The 17,056-nt window shown below is 48.1% G+C and overlaps 1 protein-coding gene across 23 annotated transcripts in view; it reads left to right on the top strand.

The window, feature by feature from the left end:
- Positions 1-17,056, top strand: part of SORL1 (sortilin related receptor 1) — a 218,259-nt gene that overhangs the window by 191,449 nt on the left and 9,754 nt on the right. For all 23 annotated transcript variants that reach the window (XM_084978368.1, XM_084978363.1, XM_084978367.1 and 20 more), the window contains 10 exons: positions 1,215-1,327; positions 1,564-1,668; positions 2,455-2,530; positions 5,308-5,390; positions 6,560-6,656; positions 8,431-8,615; positions 12,158-12,277; positions 13,174-13,338; positions 14,692-14,866; positions 15,855-15,961. In XM_084978368.1, the coding sequence (XP_084834494.1) occupies positions 1,215-1,327; positions 1,564-1,668; positions 2,455-2,530; positions 5,308-5,390; positions 6,560-6,656; positions 8,431-8,615; positions 12,158-12,277; positions 13,174-13,338; positions 14,692-14,866; positions 15,855-15,961 (1,226 nt within the window). The remainder of the gene's footprint in view (positions 1-1,214; positions 1,328-1,563; positions 1,669-2,454; positions 2,531-5,307; positions 5,391-6,559; positions 6,657-8,430; positions 8,616-12,157; positions 12,278-13,173; positions 13,339-14,691; positions 14,867-15,854; positions 15,962-17,056) is intronic.

The following is a 17,056-nucleotide window of genomic DNA, read 5'->3' on the forward strand; positions in this document are numbered from 1 at the left end:
CAGCTCATGGCAACCCACTGAGTGAGGCCAGGGATCGAACCCACAACCTCTTGGTTCCTAGTCAGATTCATTTCTGCTATGGCACGACAGGAACTACGGCAGGTCTGGTTTTACTCTGAGGCCTCTCTCCTTGGCTTGCTGATGGCCGTCTGTTCCCTGTGCCTCTACGTGGCCTGCCCTCTGTGCCTGCCTGTGCCCTAATTTCCTCCTCTTATAGAGATACAAGTCATATTGGATTAAGGCTAATGACCTCTTTAACTTAATTACCTTTTTGCTGGGGGCGGGGTGGCATATACCCACAGTATATGGAAGGTCCCAGGCCAGGGATTGAACCTGAGCCACAGCAGTGACCATGTCAGATCCTTAACCACTAAGCTACCAGGGAACTGCTAATTACCTTTTGAAAGACTGTATTTCCAAATACACATTCCGAGATAGTGGTATTAGGACTTCAGCATAGAAATCTGGGGTTTGGGTGATACAGTTCAACCTTAATGTTCATCTTCTGTGGATTATTAACATGAATAACTACGCTGCAGTTAAAATGAAGTTTGTCTAGAAGGCATTATAATTGGTTTCTGTGTGGCTTCCACCTGGGCCCTGAAGGCAGTCACAGAAGGGAAGATCCAGAAAAGTCTTAGAAATGCCAGCCCTAAAGTTACTAAGGATCCCATTCATTCGAAGACAGAAAGTTCTGTGCTCTTAGAAAGTGCGTCTTACCCCTTCGTAGCGGTGCCCACGGTTCTTGGGCTATATGAGATTCAAGGCAGCACACACCATCCTTGACAACTACGATCTTGGCATCGAAAGCCCAGGGCCGGTGGTGACTTTAGCCTGCCCAGGTCATTGTGTCCTGCAGGCTTTCTGAGCCCCAGACCTACAGCAGACCTGCAAAGCCATGGTCTGTTGTGTGGACTGCAGGCCTTGCATCCTGGGAGAGAGGAAAGGTGTCTTGTCCATGGGAAGACCGAGGTCACAGCCTTTTCTAGTGGAGAGGTTTCACTGCTTGATTCTTTCCCCCTTTGTTGGCATGCAGAAGTTCCCAGGCCAGAGCTCAAACTCAAGCCATAGCAGTCACAGCCCTGAATCCTTAACTGCTAGGCCACCAGGGAACTCCCTCTGGATTCTTTCTGGCCAGCGTTTTAAGCTCAGGGAGATTCCTCCAGTTGGCCCACATGCAGATGGATTTTAACCTCGCGGTGTTTCTTTTCCAGTGCCAGATGCCCCTCAGAACCTCCAGCTGTCACTCCACAGGGAAGTGGAAGGGGTGATCGTGGGCCACTGGACCCCTCCCATCCACACCCACGGCCTCATCCGAGAGTACATCGTAAGTACTTTCCAGCAGTGGGCTGTCCCTGGGGGTGAGCATGGGAGATCTCTGGGTCTGGCAGAAGCAGAAGCGTGTTCTGTGTGATAAGGACTTGGTTTGGTGTCACCTTGTAAGGAATCCTGCATTGGTCAGAACCTTTTCTATCTTCCCCTTTTTGCCGGCCTCCTTGTAAGGTGTCCGGATGCCCAGCCCTTTGGTTACCTGTTACTAGCATGTCCTTCTTCTGACTGCAGGTAGAATACAGCAGGAGTGGTTCCAAGATGTGGGCCTCCCAGAGGTCTGCCGGCAACAGTACAGAAATAAGGAACCTACTCCTCAACGCCCCGTACACTGTCCGAGTGAGTGCTTACTCGTGTGTCCGCCACGTGGGTGGTCTGGGAAGATGGGGAGATGGTTGTTCTTTTGGGAGAAATCCGTGCCTACCTTTATGAGATACTTACTAGTGGTCTGCTCCATACCCAGCCCCTTGCTCTGGGAGCTCATCATTTTTTTTCAGTCTCATAAACCCGTGCCATAGAGAACTTGAAATCAGACTTTGCTCAGACAACCAAGAAATGATGGCAGTGCAGCGTTACCTGCTTTTAACCCAGTGAATCTGCTAGCATCTCAGCTCTGATGACTTTTGCACGCATTTCTTTTCTGCTTATCTTCAGCTGCAGGGAGCTCCAAGCTATGCTAAGTGGCATTTATCAGCTGATATTGTGGGGTTCTTATGAAATATATTACCAGTGTCTTTAGTAGAAAAGCGATCCTGTGCAGAACATGGTTTGAGACCATTAAGTGCATACACTCCCTTACACGAGCAGCTGCATATGTTTATGCACAGGCACACACACACACACTCCCCACTCACACCCTGCCCTTTAGAAAAACCTTGACATCTGTCAGTCAACAGAAATGTCGTAATTTCAGCGCTGTCACAGTTCCCTCTACCCAGATCCCCTCCTCTTGGCTCTTCTCGGGTCTTAATTTGAGTTGCTGGAGCCTCTGACTGTCCTGGATCCCTCCCTGTATAATTTCTTCCATCCTTATTGCCAAATCCTTACCCTGTTAGCTCACTTGGGATTCTGGCTTGAATGGGGTATTGCTTTGACTTCATGCTAACTCACACTCTCATTTGAAAGGTGGCGGCAGTCACTAGTCGTGGAATAGGAAACTGGAGCGATTCTAAATCCATTACCACCACCAACAAAGGAAAAGGTAAATGATTCCAGCACTTGCAGATTTAGAGAAGATAGAAGCCCTTTGGAAGTAACTTTTGGTGTGACAGAAAAATGGACAGGCATTGATTTAAAAGCTTCACACAGCCTCCTTCCCCGCAACACGGGCACATTTCTGGGTGGCTCCATAGTGCTTTAGACAGGAAGTCTTTGGGGTGAGTGTTGGGCTATTCCTCTTTCTAGAACTGAGCATCATTATAATAAAAGCACACAAGGGACCATCATGCCCGGCCCTTGTGCTCATGCACAATCCTTACAAAATAGAAGGATTCCTTCTCAGCTGAGAGAGATGATTTTATCCATGTTCATCTGTGGTGGTTTTGCCAGAGCGCCATGCTGACATGTGTTAGTGTCCTGTGGCACAAAGCGACCATGCATAGGTGGTGATTTCTAGTGCCTGAGTCCTTCAGAGAGGGCTGGGCTGCCTGCTGCCCTGCATTTACCAGCTGGTGTCATTGAACCCTCAGAACGACTGCAAGAACAGATAAGGAACTAGAAGGAGGCTGTCACTTGCCACACAGTCAGTAAAGTGACAGAGCTGGATTTGGGACCCCATCTCCTGACTCGAGAGCCTGTGCTCTGAGCCACTCCACCGCCTGCTTGCTGGACAGCGGGATCTTTGTCTTGCTCATGTGCCTCACGAGGGCAGGGTCCAGTCCAGTTTCCTCCACCCCGTCAGTGGTGCTGAGGAGGAGCCCATGAAATCGTGGATAAGCCGGGGATGGAAGCAGCAGAAACAAGGCTCTGATGCACTGTGGGAGACAGACCAGCTCGTCTTCCCGGTCTGGGTCTTTGGGTCTCGGCACTAGGGCTCTTATTTCTGGATTGGCGGGTGTGAAAGTTGGAAGTGTCTCGTGGAACCTGACTGGGGGATTTTATTTTAACCGGAGCTTGTGAGAAATAGGGTCTGGGTCTTGGAGGGTCACTGTCTGGTTGCCTTTAAAGTGTGGGGTCACTGAGATCAGGGTAGGGGGCAGCCGGACTTGGTGAAGCTGGCCAGTCCTTGCATCTGGAGGCGCTGGTGGGTATCAGAAAAAGTGCCCTGAATTCATGCTCCCCTAGAGATTTGACTGTGGTAATTATTTTCCTCTACAAAATGAGGCAAAATGTACTGACCATACATACTGAAAAGGGCGGACACTGGAAGGTCATCAAAAAACAGGTAGTACCTAGAATCCCTTATCACAAGTCACATCTGCATTTGAAAATCTCGGCGGGTAGTTGCCGCCCTTAGACTTCCTTTATGTGATTTTGAGGCTCAACCTCAACTCCTCATACGTGTGTTGGTTAGGCTGTGTACAGAGGCAACTATGTACAAAGTCGGGAAGTCGTGTGTCATGATCTACCTGTGATCTCGTGTCATAGTAACTTAAGAAGGTGGGGGACAAAATCAGCCATGGCACACCGCCCCCCCACCCCGAAGCACCACCTTCATTAGCAAATGCAGTGGATTAGTCATAACAACACTGAGAAAAGCCACTTCTGTCGTAAGTGCTGCGCTGGTTGTTTCACATGACTTGGTCTTTCTCAGTCTTCATCAACCCGGTCCGCATTCTGCTGCTCATGTTGTGGCTGAGGACACTGGGATTTGGAGAGACGCTGGTCTGTTCCCAGCCACCTCAGTGATAATGCAGGTCGCTTCACAGCAACACCTAAACTAGTTTGCTCCGAGTTGGCTGCCTGGAACTCCTGACAGCCTTTCTGCCTCTGGTGACTGGGTTTTTCTCAAGCCCACATTGATCGATCATCGGGAGAGACGCCTTCAGATTTCGATACACCTCTTTGCCACCAAATTACATCTGCTCCTTTGATCTCTCTTGCCTTGCCTGTGTGAGAGGCACGTGTGCTGAGAGTCCAATGTACAAGGGGCTGCTTCAATATTATCTTCTGACAATGCCCATCCCGTCCAGCCCTCCTAGATGACACCTGGCAGGGCAGCATCAGGTTTCTGGTGGGTAGACCTTCAACCTGACCAGCATGTGCCCATCCCTTGAACCAAGAGTGGTCTTTTCTCTCTGCTGCCCTGTCCTGGCCCCTTCAGTGCTCAGCTGGAGCTCTGGTCTTTTTAAGAATGTCAATGGAGCATCAGTGCTGTCATCTGTCATGGGTGGGACTTTATTGGAAAGGGAGAGAACGGGAACTTCAGTTGAGTGCCTGGCCCTTCACATGCATTATTGTAGAGCATTTCCCCACCTCTGTGTAGATGATTCTCTCCAGGCTCAGTGGGAGCAGGTAACTGGCCCCAGGTCTTCACAGAGTTGGCAGCGTCTCAACAGGCGTTTGAACTCCAGTTTGCCAGACCTCAGAGCCCACATTCTTTCCCTTTTGCCACATGTACATTTACAAGTTATGACGGAAGGTTTTTCCTGCTGTCAGCCTTCCAAAAGGACTTGAGTCTGCCCAGATGTTGTTGGTGCCCATAAAGGTGGCTTTCAGTGTGATCCCTGCGCCTTTCAGAACCAGGCTGAAACAGGGCAGATTTGGGACATTGACATCATGGGACTTTTCGGCTCCACCCCATTGGCCAGGAAAGCAGACGGAGCCAAGATAGTTCTGTATTCACCAGGCAACCGTGGACCCACCCTCAGCTTCAGGACAGCCGTGGTAAAAGAGATAGAAGAGGAAAAACAGCCAAAGAAATGCCCTTTCTTCCCCAACTGAAAGATGGCTTTGTCTCTTGAGTTGAAAACGGTTAAGTGCGGCCTTCTTCACTTCTCATCACATGGTTTCTCTTTTTGAATCCCTTTTTGTTCTCAGTGATTCCACAACCAGACATCCACATAGACAGCTACGACGAAAACTCCCTGAGCTTTACCCTGTCCATGGACAGTGACATCAAGGTAATACTGAAATTTCAAACCCGCGGTTGGGTGGGGCTTTCCTTTGCCTGGGAACCCATAGGAAGATTAAGGAATGACTTGGTCCGGTGAAGCTAAAATACGACTAGGTTGGTTTCTTCCCCCACAAAGAGCAACTTGAGTCTTCATGTGTAATTATTCTGCCTCAGCCTGGTGCCTTTTTTTTTTTTTTTAACAATATAATTAAATGGTTCACAGCTACAGTGCAAATAAGGAGTTGGTGTTAACAGAATATGTATGCCCTGTAATTTTCAGCTTTATTGGATTTCCTGGTGCTAAGCGCTAATGCAGAGGTTCCCACAGTGGAAGAGAGTCTTGGGAGAGAGTCAGATATGTTGAAAGCATATCCGCTTATATCCACCCAGTATCTTCCCTTCCAGCACCTTCATCCCCTCCGTGTGGTCCATCTGTATAGCCAGCTTCACCATAATTATCTGTGTCCCCAGATTTCTCAAGTTTGGATCCACCTTCCATAGTGTTCTTTCTTGCCTGTTTCTCCCCCTGTCTCTCCCTGGCTGTGAAGTTTGTTGGAATCAATAGCCTTCAAAGTCCTTGTCCATTTACTGAACTACAGTTTGGTGTCACACTCTTGGTTTCAGAGACACTTGATGCCAGACATGGCCTCAGGTAGACCTTGTCTATATATAGTCTCTGGTCTTAAAAACATTTTAATTTGTGTGCTGTCCAGTATTTTTAGATCAAATCCTTCGATGAGCTCAGTACTTGGAAAAGGTAGTCCTTCGTGACTCAAGGATGGATGTATGTGCTCTTATTAGACAATGGATTGACCACTTAGCCTTGGCTACAAGGACCACCTATGCTAAGATTGATCCGTACTTACCATAATCGAATTACCTTTTCAACTTTTTTTCTTTCTGCCTTTTTTCATCGGTTCTTGTCCTTTTATTTTGCATTCACTCTTCTTGTTTCATTGACTCTACATTTTACGTTATAAATGGTCTCACATTTGTTTATAGAAGTAGGAGTCTAGTTAAATATTCAGTAATAGCACAAAAGGAACAGGTTTAAGGGTCAGAATGACCAGCCTGTCCATTGTAAGAAGGGAGAGCCTGACAAACAACAGAAAAGGGCTGCCTTTTGTGTCGGGTGATGTGAACGCTTCGTGTAATGTGCCCCTTCGTCCTTGGCAGGTGAACGGCTATGTGGTGAACCTCTTCTGGGCATTTGATACCCATGCACAGGAGCAGAGAACCTTGAACTTCCAAGGGAGCATGTTATCACACAGAGGTAGCACTCTGGAGCTGGTGGGTGTGTGAGCTGGGAGGACGAAAGCTAGAAAGGTGCTTTCCGGGCGGTCGAGCTTTTGTGGGGTGCTGGGAAAGGCAGGGTCTTCTCTGCAGCTGATCTGAGCAGGCAGGTTCTTGTCCACTGAGGATGCTGGTCCTGAGTCCAGGTGAGGGGTCCGTGAGTGGGTCCCTAAACCCCTTCCTAACCTGAGGGTTCTTCATCGGTCAGAGGCTTAAAAAGGAGGATACACTGGGAAGCCAGATTAACACTTTGTAGATGATTTTTGCAGATGAGAGTGTTCCTGGGTCTACTTACCAGTCTCTCTTTTTCCTCCTTTGCTGGTACAGGGTAACGCAGGGCCTGGAGCATAATTGGCGTTTAATAAATATTTGTGGGATGAATGGACAAACTGAGGGGAGGGGAGGGGGTCCAGTTCTCCTCTCTGAAAATGAGCTAAAGGATGGATTTTAATTTATTCCTAAGACAAAACCTTCAGTGGCCAAGGCTTCATGGGAATGTTGAGGAGGACATGGGAGCTCCTTTCTTTTCCCTTTCGTCCTGTTTGCACAGTCCTTTCAATCCTAGCAGGTGTTGTGTTTTATACGTTAAGGGCCATGCCAAGCGCTTTACAAGCATTTCCTTTTTTATTCCCTCCCACAGGCCGCTGCTGTAAGTCTCCTCCACCTTAGCAGCAAGGAAATGGACCTAGGGAGTTTGACTATGTCATTCTTTCTTATACAGCTGCAAAGCATAGTTGGGCCTTGAACCCGAGCCCTTCTGATTCCAAAGGCTGTCCTCTTAACATAGCCTTCTTTTCTTTATCTTTTTTTCTCTTTTTTTTTTTTTTGGTGGCAACACCCGTGGCACATGGAAGTTCCTGGGTCAGGGATTGAATCCAAGCTGCAGCTGCAGCAATGCTGGATCCTTTCACCCATGGCAGCAGGCTGGGGATCAAAGCCATGCCTCTGAAGCCACCCAAGCCACTGCAGTCAGGTTCTTAACCTACTGAGCCATAGTGGGAACTCCTAGCATATCCTTTTTTTTCACTGCTCTTTTAGTTTTTAATAACATTTCTCCTAATTAGGAAGGGGGGGCACCTGTTTATTACAGAAAACAGAAAACAAAAAAGTTACAGTAAAAATTGTAATATGTCATGACACTTCCCAGGGAAACCACTTTTACATTTTGGGTATCTCCAAAGTTAATATTTTTCCTCTTTACTGATTTCTCTATACATTTTAAGTAAAATTTGAATCATACAATATATAGTTTTATATCCTGCCTTTTTCACTTAACCTAAATAAGAGAATTTTTTAGTCTCATTATATATTCTTGGAAACAAGTTTTCATGGCCATGTTAGCGGTTCATGAATGCACATTGCCTTGTCACTGGTCAGTCAGATTACGTATAATTTTTTCTACCGTAATAGCTACTGTGCTGGACATCTTGGTTGCACAAATTTTGGGGTCCCTTTCATTTAACTGGATTGAAGCTTATGAAGGATTTCAACACTCACACAAGGCCAAATGGCTCTCCAGGAGGGTTGTACCAATTTATATCCCCAGATGGTCAGCTTTAAAAGGAATTCCCCGGTGTCCCTGCACTGTTACTTGCAGTAGCAATTAATACATAATGCTGAGGGGACTTGTAATAAAAATCCTATAACATGTGGGACTCACTTCAGCTCAGAGATGGCATTAAAAACATAGGGGGTGCACATAAAGATACGTGTTCCTGATGGCTGCCGCCCGCCCTTTGTCCCTGTTTCTGCAGTTGGCAACCTGACCGCTCATACACCCTACGAGATTTCTGCCTGGGCCAAGACAGACTTAGGGGACAGTCCTCTGGCATTTGAGCATGTCACGACCAGAGGCGTCCGCCCACCCGCCCCAAGCCTCAAAGCCAAGGCCATCAATCAGACGGCGGTGGAATGCACCTGGACCGGCCCCAGGAATGTGGTAAGTCGGCTAGGATGACTGTGGCAGAGCAAGCATGGCTGTGCCCCTGGCGCTCGGCCACCGGACAGCCCCTGGGCTTTCCCCTCTGTTGCTCCTGCATTTTTCCCCCTCACCCCAAACACGAGCTACCCTCTTGGTCGGTTCTGGATTACCTTCTAGAGGCACCTGACATCCAGCGTCTCTTTCCACACCCTGGCCTGGCATCCAAGAGAACGATCTTCTGCTGTGTGCTGTCCAATGGACCGAGTGTGAGGAGGGGGGGTATTCCTGAGCCCGGGACTCACCTTGGGATGGGGGAGAAGCCAGCTGCAGTGACAGTTACTACAGCACTGGGGACCATGCCCCCGGCTCCACGAGCCCCACCCCACCTGTGTGGCCCCCCACAAGTTACCTTCTCCATCCCACTAAATCTGCCCCCCATTCATTCCTGGGTCCTCACTGCACTTGCACATAGGTCTTTCTTTTCCTTTTGTTTTTGTACAGTTTGTTTCTCTATGATGAGATTTGTGCTCTTTTGGAGTTTTTACTGCCCACCTGCCCCCAGGGGGCACCCTCTTTTGCTTTTACACACGCCTTCCCAAGGCTCTTTGCTTCCCCTTCCTGCCTCTGTGCCTGGGCTTCTGCCCTCTCTTCCTGGAGGCCTTCTTCCTCCCACCATGTAGTCAGATCCTACCCTCTTCTCCTCCATCTCTTTCCCTTACACACTCCTCATTTATAGTTGGTGCCACCCAGCATGGTGTGTCACTGGATGCTCCTTTGTCCTGGTTGTTATCTTCTGTCTACTCTTTATCTCCCAACTCATTAGTAAGTTCTGAAAGGAAGGATCGTTTCCTGGGTCTTCCAAATGGAAAAGCATATGGACCTAAACCTGTAATTGAGCCTGAGGGAGGACCCAGTGGCTGGTGAGGGAGGCACCAGCCCGGTCTTCTGAGGCATCCCCGGTGGGCACTGGGTGCAGGACTTCTTCCTGGGGAAGGGACCAAGGTTTGCACATAATTGTGTGTGAGATCAGCCGTGAAGAAGGAAGGAGAGAGAAGACTTAGCACCATGTGCCAGCATGATGCCAGCCCTTCAAACGCGTCTCCACTTAGCCCTCCCACCAGCTCTGGGGGGTAGATGTTGCTGCTCTCCCAGTGGGGAGACTGAGGCCCGGACAGGTGAGCTAACTGGCCAGAGTCGAGGCTGAGAAAGCAACAGACTGAGTCAGAGCTCAGGTTCATTAAGCTCGTTAATAGCCTTGGCTCTTCTGTTGCTCCAGAACCTGATTCTGAAGCAGGAACAGAGAGGAAAATGCTCAGAGTCCACATTACCTTGAGGTAGCCTCTGCTCACAGAGGGGCTTTTGTCTCTGTTTATGTATCAACTCAGGGCCCGCCCACCCATCACACCCAGCCGTCTGCAGAGTAGGGTCTCAGGGACAGAACACTGGCCTGTGATATGATTTTTGTTTTGTCCTGTTTTTTTTTTTTTTTTTTTTTTCTGGCCACACCTGCAGCAGGAAGAAATTCTCGGGCCAGGAAACGAACCCATACCACAGCTCTAACCAGAGCTGTAGCAGTGATGATGCTGGACCCATAACCCACTGAGCTACCAGGGAACTCCTGTGGCTTGATTTTAGTGTGAATGCAGAAAAGGAGCCTAGCTTGGGCTCCTCCTTGATGAGAGGCTGCTTATACTCCTTGTAGCTTTCAGAGGACGAAGCTGGATAAAACTCTCAGCCTCCACCTGTCTTCAGCTTGCTGAGAATGCCTACATCTCACTCATCGTTGTCCTCTCCACTGTGAGAATGGCCACCATCACTGTCACATAGGGTGATATTTTTTATTTTAAATGATTTTTATTTTTTCCACTATAGTTGATTTACAGTGTTCTGTCAATTTCTACTGTACAGCAAAGTGACCCAGTCATACATATATACATTCTTTTTCTTACATTATCCTCCATCATGTTCCATCATAAATGCCTAGATATAGTTCCCCGTGCTGTACAGCAGGATCTCATTGCTTATCCACTCCAAATGCAATAGTCTTCATCTGTTAACCCCAGACTCCCTGTCCATCCCACTTCTTCCCTCTCCCCCTTGGCAACCACAAGTCTATTCTCCAATTCCATGAGTTTCTTTTCTGTAAATAGGTTCATTTGTGATGTATATTAAATTCCAGATATAAGTAATATCATATGGTGTTTGTCTTTCTCTTTCTGACTTACTTCACTCAGTATGAGAGTCTCTAGTTCCATACCTGGGGCTGTCTTACACCCTGGATCTCTTGACTCCAAGGACCTCTTTCCTGGCTCCTGGCTGGAGCTTCCACCCAGTGGCTGCACGGGGCTTCCTCTCTGGAAGCAGGCCTGCCTCTGCAACCTTGGCCCCCTCTGCCATCCCATCTCCTGCTCCGAGCTCTTGTTCCCCAATTCCTGCTGCAATCCCATGTGCTTGTCTAGGACACCAAAGTCCCTCTGCATGTCCCTGTTGGTTTCCCTCCATCCACACGGCTTCTCCAGATAGGTACGGTTTTCTTTACATCTTTTGTCTCGCCCACTCTTATGCTCTTGGAGAAAATGCCCTTTGCTTGTGCCTTACAAAGGAACCTCCATCGCCCGTAACCCCACTGTAAACGCTCTCAGCTCCCATCCTCCCCACTAGGAGGGCCATCCTAGTCCCTTCTCCTGCTTTAAAGTCTTTCCCATTTAGGGCTAAGAATGGCCTCTGAGAATAGGAACTTAGAATAGTGGCTTTTCATTAGTGTAGTTAAAAGGTGTTGGCGTTGGAGTTCAGCCCTCCGGGGCTTCTACAGCTGCAGCTTGGTTTGATCTGGGCCCCAGGCCCTGCCACCTCCAGCCTGCGGTGTCACCTCACAGTGCAGGAGGCTTCCGGGAGCCACATCGCCCTCCATATTCCAGGCAGCAGGAGGGCAGGATCAAGGGCTCTCCCTGCAGGTTAAGGAGCCCTCCCTGCTGTCACTGACCAGCCTTGTCCTGGGGCCTCTCCTGCTTAGAGGGAGATGGAGCTGTAGGCATGTTTCCAGGTGGCGGTTCTCACGAAGAACCAGGATGCGTCTGAGGAATAAAGGGCAGATGGGTACCTGCTGGGCAGTCTGTGCACCTGCCTCCCCACTCCACCTCGAGCTTGCACACTTGCTCCCCCTCAGCACATCCGTTTGGCTTCCCATGCCCCCCTCACACGGGTAGAGTGTCCCCTTCCTTGGTCACCCCCTTTTCTCCAGCTTATTTGCAACTTGTAGTATAGCATCTAACTTTCTGTATTTACAACTCGTTAATAACTCCATTTTTCTCCTCTGCCTGGCTGGCCTCAAAAAAGCAAGCTCTAAGGACAGAGACAGTGCCATATTTATCTTTATAGGTGGGACCCCACTGCCTGGCCCAGTGTGCCTTCTCTGTAAATACTAGTGAAATAGATGTTGAATGAAGACCTCTCTGTAAGCTCTTTGGAAGCTGTTCCCAGGGTCTTAAACTAGGGCTTTTGAGAAGAGGAGGTCACTGGCCACTGAGTTGGTGTCCTTTTTCATTCTCTCCTTTTAACAGGTTTACGGTATTTTCTATGCTACGTCCTTTCTTGACCTCTATCGAAACCCCAAGAGCGTGACGACTTCACAGCACAACAAAACAGTCCTTGTCAGTAGAGATGAGCAGTATTTGTTTCTGGTAAGTTTCCTATGCCAGAGAGGACAGAGGAATGTTTTATTTGTTTGCGGTGTCTTAATTGCTGAGCTCCTAGCTCAGACCCAGGAACTGGAGAGCTGGTGATGTGGATTCCAGGATCTGTGTGTATGTGAGAGAGAGGGAGAGGGAGAGAGGGGGAGGGGGAGAGGAGACAGAAGGATAGTTCTTCACAAGCATCAGGTTTTTACTCGAAACACAGAGTGGACGGCCACTGAATCTATGGCAGCTCCCTTGCAGGATTGAGAATTTGGTCAGTGGGTCTCAGGGATAGATCGGAGTTTTGGTCACATTCCATGTCTAGGAATCTAGCCTACATGCTTTTACATGTGTGCCAGGGTATATGGAAAAATGTACTTGATATGCTATTGCTCGTGATAACAAACAATGGGAAACATGTCTGTCGAGAGAAGACTGGTTAAAAAACGGTATGGCTTATCTTTGCCATGTAATACAGGGCAGCCATCCAGAACAAATACAGCAAACTAAATGTACTGATTTGGAACCATTCCCCAAGCTGTTATTAACTAAAAGAAGTGAGGAGCATAATAATATGTAATAATATGTGTGATGTTTTCCCACTTAGGTAAAAATAAGAAAAAAATAGGCCACGCATACATCCTCATGTGTAAACATAGACATATTAAGTATGAACCCCCCCGCATATATCTGCGCTTGTATTTGCATGCGACCTTTCTAGAAAGAAGGACATGAAATCATTACTAGTATTATCTCTGGGAAAATGGATTTGAGGTCTGGGAAAGATGGGGAATTATTTTGTAGCTCTTTGTGTGCATTGAGCTTTAATTGTGTACCGGTCACTGTTGTGAGGAAAAATGATTTGGTAACACGTGCGTGGGTTCACGTGGTGTCTGTTTCAGGTCCGGGTGGTGGTGCCCTACCAAGGGCCGTCCTCGGACTACGTCGTGGTGAGGATGATCCCAGACAGCAGGCTCCCTCCCCGTCACCTGCATGTGGTCCATACAGGCAAAACCTCCGCTGTCATCAAGTGGGAATCCCCGTATGATTCTCCTGACCAGGACCTGGTGAGCAGGCCAGGCGTCCAGGCGTCCAGGCAGCTTATTCTCGATATGGTTTGGTTTGGGGGGTGGAGGAGGGGAGGTCCTGTAATGGCACCAGAAACCTAGGCCTGGTGCTTGGAGCTCAGGGGGATGTCTCTCCCCTGATTTCTGTCTGGCCAATGATGGGGTCCTTCAGGTGCTGCCACTTAGCTGTCACGTCACCATCCTTTCTGGCTACCATGTTGATTTGTCCTTTTTTCTTCTCTGCTTTTTCAACCTTCACAAACAAAGCCCTGCAGGCCAAATCTAGCCCATTGCCTGTTTTTCTAAATAAAGTTTTATTAGCACCAAGTTATACTTGTTCCTTTGCACGTGATCTGTGGCTGCTCTCGTGCTGTAGACAGCAGAGTTGAGTAGTTGTGGTGGAGGCCATCTAGCCCTTAAGGCCTAAAATATTTACTCTCTGAACCTTTCAGAAAACGTTTACTGGCCCTTATTCTAAAAGAAGAGGCATTGATTCTAGAAGAATCTCCCATTTTCTTTTGCTCAGGCTGCTTTTTATCTCCGTCCCCTCTGCCTTCGGTGGGTCGTTTTAAATGCTTGGTTGTGGAGTTCCCGTCATGGCTCAGCGGTAACGAACCCAACTAGGATCCGTGAGGGATGTGGGTTTGATCCCTGGCCTCACTCAGTGGTTAAGCATCTGGCGTTGCCATGAGCTGTGGTCACAGATGTGGCATAGGCTGGCAGCTGCAGCTCCAATTGGACCCCTAGCCTGGGAACCTCCATATGCTGCACCAGTGGCTCTCAGAAGCAAATAAATAAATAAATGCTTGATTGTGAAGATTCTTTTAGACGCTAAACCTCTGCCTGATGATTGACTTTCCTGTCCTTGCTGCCTGTCCTTTTATTTTCCCCCCGTCCCCATATATGTAAGGAGCAGTCTGAGAGAAAGTAAGTGGAATTTCTGTCCTTTAGGGCTGAGACCGAACACTTTCATTCATAGACCCCTCTGACAGCATCCCAACACTACTGGGGTGGCAGAGATACAAAAGTTGAGCAATGAACTTGGCTTTTCTTGCCTGTTCCATCCTACTTGCTGATGCTACCATAAATGTGGCTTTCCCTTGAGTTTTTTTTTTTTTTTTTCTTTTTGGGTCAAATTGATAATTCGATACCCAAATTTGGGAGCGAATGCTTGTTAGAAGGTTGGATCTGATCACCCCAGAGGCTTTCCAAAGAACAAAGTCAGAGGTTGGGGCTCAAAATACTATTGCCGTGGGTCCCAGCCATTGTTACATGGTCCACCATTGAAGGGCAAAGAGTGAAAAAACCCACCAAGTTTCTGATTACCATTAAGATGTCTTTGTTTTGTCCCAGTTATATGCAATTGCAGTTAAAGATCTAATAAGGAAGAGTGACAGGAGCTACAAGGTAAAATCTCGCAACAGTACCGTGGAATACACCCTCAATAAGCTGGAACCTGGGGGGAAATACCATGTCATTGTCCAGCTGGGGAACATGAGCAAAGATTCCAGCATCAAAATTACCACAGGTAAGCAGGCGAGCGACTGGAGGGCTCCTCCCAGCACAAGGCACCCCTGGTGCTCCTGGGATGCCTCTAGACATGGGCTTGCTTTCTTTCTTTCTTTTTTTTTTTTTCCTGTTCTTTTTTATTTTAATTTAATTTTTTTGAGACATGGGATTTGCATCAGGATTTGGCATAGGAGGTGCAGGGACTACCATTAGAATCCAGGCTGGGCCGCGGGGTGGTGGCCAGGGCACCCTGGGCCGGGGAGTGACTATCATTTTCCACAATCTCCATTCCTCTGGTCTCCCCTCCTTTAGCTGGTTTTAACATTTTCAAGAGAGGTAGAAATAAAACTGAATATTTGCTGCTTAAAGCCAAGCATTGCTGCTGGGCACCTGAACCGAAGCTGCCTTAGGTGCCTTGTGGCAATATTGTGTGCAGAAATGGGTGAGGACCAATACCCCGGTAGTATCTTAGCAAAGGATTTGCCACCAGTCCCAGGCTTGCTCAGCAGTCAGGCTCAAGTTCAGAGAGCAGGTAATAAGCCCAGTTATTCGGACAGCAGTAGGCAATATCAGAGTGTCAGTAACGGAGCCTGGCAGTGTGAGCAGTGGGCCCGGGCCCTACTTTATCGTTGTTCCAGGGCTGTGTCTTCAGGGTGAGCTCCCTAGCCCCTTCACTGAGCTTTAAGGCCCCTCTGGCACATGGGGCAGGAGCAGAGATCAGCAGGCTTTAAACGTGGGCCTATCCCACCCCCTTTGTTTTTGGGATCCTTGAGTCTAAGGGCTACCAAATGAGATACCATGCTGATTTCTTAGCCAGTGATATTATAACAACCAGATGCCATTAAAGAGTGTCTGCAGTGTGCTAGGCTCTATACGAGGCAGTATGTGTGTTCTCTTCCTCCTTTAAACTGTCCCTCCAGGGTTGGCCTTATTTAATCAATCTTTGATGGAGAAGAAAAGGGAGACTCAAATAGCCATTAATTGCATCCTACTTCTTTAATTTTCAGTTTCTTTATCAGCACCTGATGCCTTAAAAATCATAACAGAAAATGACCACGTCCTTCTGTTTTGGAAAAGCCTAGCTTTGAAGGAAAAGCATTTTAATGAAAGCAGGGTAAGTTCCTCCCTCCTTCTCAATGACTTTGGAAATCTAATTGAAATGCTGTTTTCGAGATGAGCTTGTTAACAGCCTGCTGGCATAGATAGAGTAAAAAGAAAAAGCCGGGCAGGGGAGTGAACTTGAGAATTAAAGGACCGTTTTTCTGTAGGATTGCTAATTAGCGAGATGTTTATACTGCCCATTAAAGATGAGAATCTCTGCACTAAGCACTTTTCAATCCTGAACTCGTCGTCCCCTAAAAGGCAGGGAAATGGGCTGGGGCTCTCACCGTGCTTCCCGAGGCTGGGATGAGGCTCAGCCTCAGAACCAAGGGCCCCGCCTCTCTGGTCCAAGGGCAGGGCTGTGGCTTTAGTCCTGGGGAACTGAGCTTCACTGTCACCCTGGCATCTCATCAGTGTCTTTCCAGGGAGCAGGAAGTAACTGAAGGTAGTCTGTGGACAGAGGAGAAACACATAGTTTTGCTTTGTTACGGACAAATGAGTAACTGTATTCGTAGCAGGAGAGAGGAGGAGGAGAGGGGCCCCTGGGAACAGATTTGCCACCCAAGGGAGGACAGATTCTCAAAGGGAGCCGGGTTGGCCCCCTTGTCAGCAAAGCATGAGCCAGACGGAGACACAACAAATCAGCGGTGGGCACCTTGCAGTGTAGTGTCTGAAAAGAGCCCTGCGGGTCTAAATCATCACTGTGTGATGCTGGAAGCAAAGCGAAATTAAAATTTGAAAATTCTCACAGCCGTGACATACAGATGGTTACTCTACTTAAATATAAAGAAAGCCTTCAGATCTATTCAAAACAGAAGCACGCTGACCCTTGAAAAATGCAGATTTGAATTGTGTGGGTCCCTCCTGTGCAGAACCAGCAAAACCACATGATCTCGGGTGGTTGAATCCTAGGGTGTGGAACTGTGCCTATGGAGGGCCCACTCCAAATTTTTCTGGGTTTTTGGGTGTTTGTGGTTTTTGCTTTTTTTTGGTCTTTTTAGGGCCACACTCTTGGCACATGGAGGTTCCCAGGCCAGGAGTCAAATCAGAGCTACAGCTGCTAGCCTATACCACAGCCACAGCAATGCCAGATCCTTAACCCACTGAG

The sequence above is a fragment of the Sus scrofa genome, chromosome 9 (assembly GCF_054392235.1).
Source record: "Sus scrofa isolate SSC_HxYL_T2T_F1_AM1 chromosome 9, Sscrofa_HxYL_maternal_Yorkshire_Landrace_v2.0, whole genome shotgun sequence".
Lineage (NCBI taxonomy): Eukaryota > Metazoa > Chordata > Mammalia > Artiodactyla > Suidae > Sus > Sus scrofa.